The 8128-nt window shown below is 37.2% G+C and overlaps 1 protein-coding gene across 2 annotated transcripts in view; it reads left to right on the top strand.

Moving 5' to 3' along the window:
• The first annotated feature begins 7874 nt into the window (after window positions 1–7874).
• COL11A1 (collagen type XI alpha 1 chain) overlaps window positions 7875–8128 on the top strand; it is a 204631-nt gene continuing 204377 nt past the window's right edge. For both annotated transcript variants that reach the window (XM_075999901.1, XM_075999900.1), the window contains exon 1: window positions 7875–8014. In XM_075999901.1, coding sequence (XP_075856016.1) covers window positions 7909–8014 — 106 coding nt within the window. In that variant the 5' untranslated portion in view covers window positions 7875–7908. The remainder of the gene's footprint in view (window positions 8015–8128) is intronic.

Genomic DNA, 8128 nt, shown 5'->3' with positions numbered 1-8128 from the left:
ACACTATGTATTCATTTTGAACATTATGATATCCATCATCAAATTTCTGGATAATGTTTACATTTCAGTAGTGTATTTATTTGAGCTAATAAGGTATTTCTTATCTTGTGTGTGTGTGCTTAAAATATTTATGATCAGCACATGATTAGATTTTATTTGTTATAATATTAATGATCTACTTAAGACAGTCCTAAAGAATGTAGATTTTGTACAAAAATCACTTTCTATAAGAAATCACAATTTGCTTCCAGTTTTACAGACATTTTTTTCTTAGGTAATTAGTTGACTTATTAATAAATCTCTTAGGTAATTAATTGACTTATTAATAGATTTACTTTCTCTACTGGAGTATGAGTAAGTTTCTAAAATTAAGGCCAATATCCTATTCAGATATTTATGAAATTGCTATCCATGGATATGACATATTTTTGAGGATAACTCATCTCACTATGTTTGCTGTTACTATAGTATGATTGCATACAAAATAAACACAAACATCTTTGAGTTATTACTTATAATCCCCAAACTTGAAATCCTAATATCAATTTTTTGATATTGTTTTCCTTCCATACTTATCCATTTATCAAAAATTTATCCAGATATCCTTCTTCAAGAATTATTGTGTAAAAATAACAAGAGAAAACAGCGGAGACCACAGGAAGCAGTGCTTTTTGGTTGTCAATATTAAAATTCATCATTAACTTAGACACAAATGATGCAAGATTCTTATTGTCATATGATGGTAGAGATGAGGAAGAGATCTTAATTTGGTGGGACTTACCTCAACAGAACTTATTTTTTTGAAGTTTTGAACTCTGATTTAGTTAAATACTCCAATGAATATTGCCACATGAAATGTCAGAATTTGTCTTGATTATTCACATGTCAAGATTAGTTTCACAGGTGGTGTAGGTGTTTAGTCTTCCTTCCAGGGTGGTAGAGACCCCAGTGCGTTACCAGTAGCATCCTGGGCTTCCAATTCAAGCTTAGAACTCAGGAACACAGTGATTCACATCTAAAGAGTCAATGCTTTAAAGCAATGGACAAAATCATTTAAATTGACTCATTTGTATTTTATTTTATATTTATTTATTTATTTGTTTATTACCTCATAGGGGTACAAATATTGTTAGGGTTACGTATCTTGGACTCATTTGTATTTTAAATAAGAATTAAAGTGAGAAGTTAAGATAAATGTCATAAAAAATTATGTGGAACACAATGAGAAGACACTGAAGATACAGTATACAATGAGAGTTTCTGCTCTCAAGGAATTTATATTCTAGAAAGAAATAGTTGTCTTAGGCTTGATATATCCTTTACCTCCAAGTTTTTATGTTTTGTTTAGAAGTTCTTGCATAGTGCTTATGGCTTTCAAGATATTCATGTATTTACACAATATTAATATAACAATGACTGTATTTCTTCTCTTTAATACATCAAATTGATTATTTTTTCTTTTTCTTCTTGGAAAGTCTAAAATAACTTGAGGTTAATTTTAGTAGTGTTTTCTCTTTGCAGAGCATATAAAGTGATTTTAAAATCTCAGGAGGGAGTAAAACCAGAGGGTTGGCATTGGGATAAAAATCACTCACCATTAATTTATCTTTAAAAACAGCATTTTTTTTTCACAGAAATGAATCCACAGATGTAACTCTAACTAAATTCATAGATATGTTTAAAGGTTTAAATTTGGTTACTGATATTACCTTTCCTTATTTAAAGACTTATAGTAGTAGAGATATCATTCACTTTAATAGTTACCTTATAAGGATATAAACTATATTCTAAACTGCACAAACTATATTCTAAAATGCACAATTTATAAGGACAGAATTAATAATGAGAACAGATATGTAAAAATATAAATGTTTTTCACATATTCCATCTGTTTCTTTATTCCTAGTTTGAACTTTGAGTGTCCCAGACATCAACCTTAAAATGAAACTATAAAATTGCCACATTCCTATCTCATGAAGATGTTATGGTGACTAACAAAAAAAATACATTAAGTATTTTAAATAAAAAAGAGAATATTCCTATAATGACAAATGCATTTTGTTTTTAACAAAATATTATCATAGTAAATGTTTCTGTTTTGTAATGAAATAATTTATATCCATATGTCATTTTTCAGTCTTGGCAGATTAGGTTTTGAAAAGTTTTGAAATAGTATCTTTTGTTTGTTCAACATTTGAATGTGCAATAATTTGACCATACCAGTACTGGCAGAAAATATAATTTTGGGAGGGTCATTAAACACTGAAAATCTGTAAAACATATTAAGTTGAAATTATTTAATACAGATGTTTTAAAAATCAGATCTATTTTGATATTTAACCATATTCACCAGCCTTAAACCTTATATTTGGCATTTTTTGTGGAATGTATAAGGCTGTCATATAAAAATAACAGAAATATTGCATATGATTCAGAAATCTGTTTTGTGTGAATTTTCAGATTTTTAAAGCACATGCATTTGGTTTTAGAATTAAATGATTTGGTACAAACGCTGGAGATGCAAACCACTTACATATGCTTGTCTGGAAATAATCTTCATTTAAAGTCAAGAATACTGTCAATGCCATTGGTATGGATCAATCTGTGAAGACATGATAGAAGTGGAAGAGAGGATGCTACTTATTTTTAAAAGTGTAATGGTATACTTGTCATCTTATATTTTATTAGTTATGAAATAGTGTCAAAGGAAAATTAGTTGTATATTTTCATTTAATTACCAAAATTAAATTTTAAGAAATTATGAAATTGTTATGAGTAAATTCTTAAGCATAAATTATCCCTTTAAAAATGATAAAGTCCCTACTTCAAACCTTATTTTGCTAGAAATTGCCAGTGTGAGTCAAGACAATACTACTCAAGTGATGCTGGTACACTATATACAGTAAAACACCGTGGTTATATATTAGCAGTAAATTACTTCCTTTAACTATGGTATGTGGTTCACTGAAATATTTAAAATTCATTCCTCTACCTCTACTGATAGAGTTGTTGGTGCTGTTCTATACTACTTTGTAAAAAGTCTTGTTATATTTTTGCTGACACACATATTTTCAGGATATCCCAAGAGCTTAGTAAATACCAAACCCACTCAATTAAGGAAAAACAAAAAAGGATACAGAGAGTAAAGATATCTTGACAAAAGTCCAAAAAATATTGAAGTTTTTATCCTGAATCATTCTATTCTCTGTTTCTCTCTTCTATGTTTGATTGGACAATTATGAAAAGGAGCTCTGATAGCTTCCTGTGAGTATAGCTAATTAAAGGATAATTTTAAGAGACATATACATGAACATGTAATTCCATATTCCTTGTTTATTAGGGTTTTATTTAGATTTTATTTTATTTTAGGTTCATTTAAACAGGTGGGTCTATCATCTCTGAGTTGGCTCTTTCAATACTCCAACAGAACAAAATTTTCATCTGAAGATTTTGTTGTATCATGGAAGCTGGGTTAAATTTGGATTCCTCTGAAGTTCTGTAAGTTATGTCAGAGTAAAGTTGCCAAAAATTACCCTGCAATCACTGTGAGGTTCTTGTGAGCTAGGCTAGACTATGGAAATAAACTTCTCTGCCCCTCTCCACCCACACTTTCTACAACACAATGGTCCATCTGTGAGGTAAGAGGGACTAACTCCACTTTTAAACAGAGACTAATTTTTAGCCACTCATGTATTAGAAAAACTGTAAAATGAATGTCAAACTGCTTAGTCATTTCCTTATTAAAATAATTGACCTAAAGTTCAGAAAAGGGCAATAAAGGCAAACCATTAGGCACAGTAAGAGAGGGATTACATTCAAAAGCAATTTTCTTTTAAATGTTTTAAGTATTTCTGGTGTGTACAAGAGTCCTCTCCCCCATAACTTCTCATTTAGTAAATAAAATTTGGTGCACTAATTATAGTAAAGTGTTTAGAGAAAATGTCTAATTTATATCTCTTATACCTATCTATATCAAAAATAGGAAGGATAAAACATGAGAAATGGAGAATAAATGCCAAATGATTTAAAAGATGATACATCATTTCTAAAATCTTGCTATATAAACTACTTCTTCTTTCCCCTAATTCTACCCATAATAATTTAAGGACTATTATAAAGTTCATTCAGTTGATATTCTAATGCTGTTTGTATTAGGGGCATTTAGCTATGGACAAGGTGTCTTCAGTCTCCCTTTGGTTATTGAGGTCTCAATATTTCAAACATCGATTTTGAATCTGGATCTCCTGGTTCCTAGAGATTTGTGAAGATATTAAGGGGAATCTATGAACTTTTCAAACAATATTTAATAAAGCTCCATGAACACTGAAGATTGTTTAGAACATTTAAGTGTTCCTAATGTGACCTCTCAATCAATTGTCAAATTATTACCTCAGTTTCTCTGACAAGCCAATATGGATATTTTGTTAATATAAAAGATTGCTACAAAAGAAGTGACCCTCCCCTCCCCTCCCCTCCCCTTCCCTTCCTTTTCCTTCCCTTCTTCCCTTCCCTTCCCTTCCTTTTTTCCTTCCTCTGTTGCCCTTGGTAGAATGCAGTACCTTCATCATAGCTCACTGCAACCTCAAACTCCTGGACTCAAGTGATCCGCTTGACTCAGCCTTGCGAGTAGCTTGGACTACAGGTGCTTGCCACAATGCCTGGCTCAGTTTTTTATTTTTAGTAGTGATAGGGTAGCTTTTTGCTCAGGCTGGTCTCTAACTTCTGAGCTTGAAAAATCATGTCTTCCTGTCTTGGCCTTCCAGAGTGCTAGGATTATAAGCATGAGCTACTGCACCTGGTCCGATTTTACCACCTTGTTTTTGAAAGGTTTGTAAATTAGAACTAATTTTACAAAGTTGGAAAAATATCTTTAAACATTGTTTTTTAGTGTGACAAAATAAAGAAATATCACTAATTGTGCTTTAAACTGAAGACTTATGTCAGGAAAATTGTCATATTTTATTACATTTTGAATCTATGTATAAACAATTGGCAAAGACTGGCTGAAAGGTGGTCCAGGCAATAATGGCACTGGAAGTTCCCCCAGTGGAAAGCTGAAGGTTGCCAAGGTGGATTTCTTCTGGCTTTCCTCTACTCCCTTTTGTTGTTTAGTATTATCATTTGTTTCATTGAGTTCATCTCCTGTAAATCCATGGGCAGGTTCCCGGGAGGTTCTAGATCTGGCAGCTAGCTCCAGGATGGAAGTGTTAGACGTAATTATTCCTCACCATGAATCTACTATGTTTCCTTCCAGAGGTATTAATTCAGACCAGGTTATGCCTAGCTGGGCAGTGGCCAGAGGAATTCAGACCACAGAGTACAGAGAGCATAAGGTAGCAATAACTCTATTTACCCAAGATACTTTGCCTGAAAGGACCCTTTCACAGAAGTGAGAAGGTCTGAGATGTGACCAGAAAGTAGGGTCTGCGAGATTGACTGCATCATTTCTCACCTTCCAGAAGAGTATCAGGTCTTGGAACTCTTAATAAATCAGGAGAGTTATGAAGAAACAATTTGGAACACCATTTCTACATGTTGCTGCAAGCACAGTAACTCTCTCTAGCTATTGAATTGATTTAGGATTCTGGCAGCCTTACAAATGTGTATTTCTAAGCTTGTATTCACTTCACTATTTTACATTTAAGAAGAGACCCAGAAAATAATTTTTAAAATATACAAAGAATTGGACAGAAAATTCACATTTTAAAAAAGTTGGGGAACGACAAAGACGTACAAATTTTTTATTTGTGAGAAGATGAAGGATAATAAAGTTAGTAAATTTACCCATATTTCCACTGTAAGGTTTTTATTTTGTAATTGTACAATCCAGGTGCAAATGCAACATGATATTAAGTTATTTTATTAAATTATGTTACAATTTGAGGTTGTAATCTGAAGAGCTAGTGATAATTCTCTGCAACTGATTTAAGGCATCCCAAACTTTCTGCCAGCAGCATTACAAATATAAAGTATTTCTTGTACCTTTATTGTAATCTAATAGATAAACTTGATGAGAAGGTGGTTCTTTGTCCTAGAAAGTAATATTCATATTGAAGGCATTTTCTACTTGCATTTCCAATTTTACATGCCTCTATTGATGTTATTAAACAATTCCATCTTGGGGCTAAATCTAGTCTCTGATCACCTTTCTTCTAACTCTTAAGACACATGAAAAGAAGATGTCATATAATCTACTGGATCATGAGGCATGTTTTGATGACAAATAGAAAACTGGGCTCCTAAAGATTAGTGGCAGCTATAGCATTGAATATATGTTCCTAATATACTTGGTTGGGGACCCCTAAGCATTTAAGTGTCTTAAATATTCAAAGTAGGCCCTGGCCTATGCTTCCAGTCTTTGTCAACAGAAAAATGTATTCATTCACTCAATATCTCTCTACTGAGTGGCTAATGTTTGCTGGCACCTTGTTGGGCACTGTTCCAGAAAGCCTTTGAGGGAAACATCATTGGAAATATTAAGGAACACAAAAGAGTCAATAGGATGGAATAATTTTAACGTGGAAAAATGACCTGGGAATCTATATTCCAGGTTTAAGAGGATTACTTTGAGGATGGTAGGTAAGTAGAGAGGGAATTTAGAAACCTGCTTCTCCTCATTACTTTCACTGGGGAGTGACCACACTTTCAGCTCTTGGGTCTCAGGGTCAGGGCTGTGGGCCTAGCGGCTTGGAGGTTTCTGCTAGCTGCTTTCCTTTGCCTCTTCTCCTCCCTCCTTTGCCTCCCTCATCCAGGATTAGGGTAGAATCAGCTGTTAAAATTAAATTACTCACCCCCTTAATGTCAGCTCCCATACATTTCTTTCTCCTCCGCCCTCAGAGTACAGTTCAGCTCTGTAAGAGGCAAGCCCCTGAATGAACCTACTGCTGAATTTAAACATTGAACAGAGAAACCTCTCCCAGGAAGAGCCTCCCTACAAACTCATGCGTTTTGACCTCCAGGGTCCTTCCATGCCCCTTTCCTTCCTTTCTTCTAATTATCACGTTAAAAGAGAATAAAAATACTTTTCGGAGTAGGCAGCGCGAGAAGTCCGCTGGTTCCACGTCTGCCATACGAAGCAGATTTTTGCACAAGGATAAGGTTACGGCTGCCAGCCCAGGACTCCAGCGGTGTGGCAGATCAGACGCTGGGCTCCTCCCCTCCCCCGCCGACGAACAAGAGGCTAACAGACGAGCGCAAGCAGACAAGTAGCTGTTTTTATTAAGTACAGAAGCTCCTTGAAAACTCCGTGCGCTCCGGGGCTCTCCTGCAATTCCTTTCATTCCCAAAGCGCCGGAGCCAAGCACGCGTCCCGCGCAACTCCCTCCCACTTCTTCCCCGGGACTTGGGCAGGAGAGGCGGGAGGAGAGGAGTAGGGAGGTGGGGGGTGGACGGTGGGCTGGGCCTGCCGGGAGTCCCGGTTCCCCGGCGGAGGCAGAGGGGCGGGCTCGGGGCCGCCCGGGAGGAGGTGATTGGGCCCGACCCTCCGCCGGCTTGTCAGTTTCGGGCCGCGGGTGGGGGGAGCGGCGCGGGGAGGGGAGTGGGCGGGGGAGGGGGCTGCCCGGAGCCTCTCGTCCGGCCCACTGACGGCATGAAGCCTTTAGGGGCACGCTGTGCTCTCCGCTTGTTGGCCGAAGCCCCTCTTCTGCCTTCAGTCTGAAGGCAGGGCCCTGCGGAGGACGGATCGGAGGGTCCCAGCCGGCGGGGCCGAGCGAGAGGCAGAGGAGGGGGCGACAGACAGGAAGGAAGGAAACCATCACATTCAAAAGAAAAAGCCCCTTGACTTTCCCCCCTCGCCCTCCCCAATGGCTGTGTAGCAAACGCCCCCGGCGGTACCTCGGAAGGGACGAAGTTGGTCTGCAATCGCAATTTCGTGGGTTGAGTTCACAGTTGTGAGTGCGGGGCTCGGAGATGGAGCCGTGGTCCTCTAGGTGGAAAACGAAACGGTGGCTCTGGGATTTCACCGTAACAACCCTCGCATTGACTTTCCTCTTCCAAGCTAGAGAGGTCAGAGGAGGTAAGGAAAAAAAAAAAAAAAAAAAAGGATTTGGGGTGGTGGGAGATTGCCGTCGGTCTTTCTCCTCCTGCGCCCCTCCCCCTCTTTACTCTTCCTCCCCGCCCCCCAAGGGGG

Source organism: Microcebus murinus, chromosome 2, assembly GCF_040939455.1.
Source record: "Microcebus murinus isolate Inina chromosome 2, M.murinus_Inina_mat1.0, whole genome shotgun sequence".
Lineage (NCBI taxonomy): Eukaryota > Metazoa > Chordata > Mammalia > Primates > Cheirogaleidae > Microcebus > Microcebus murinus.
The sequence above is the reverse complement of the archived record's forward strand: the minus strand, read 5'-3'. Positions and strand labels throughout refer to the sequence as shown.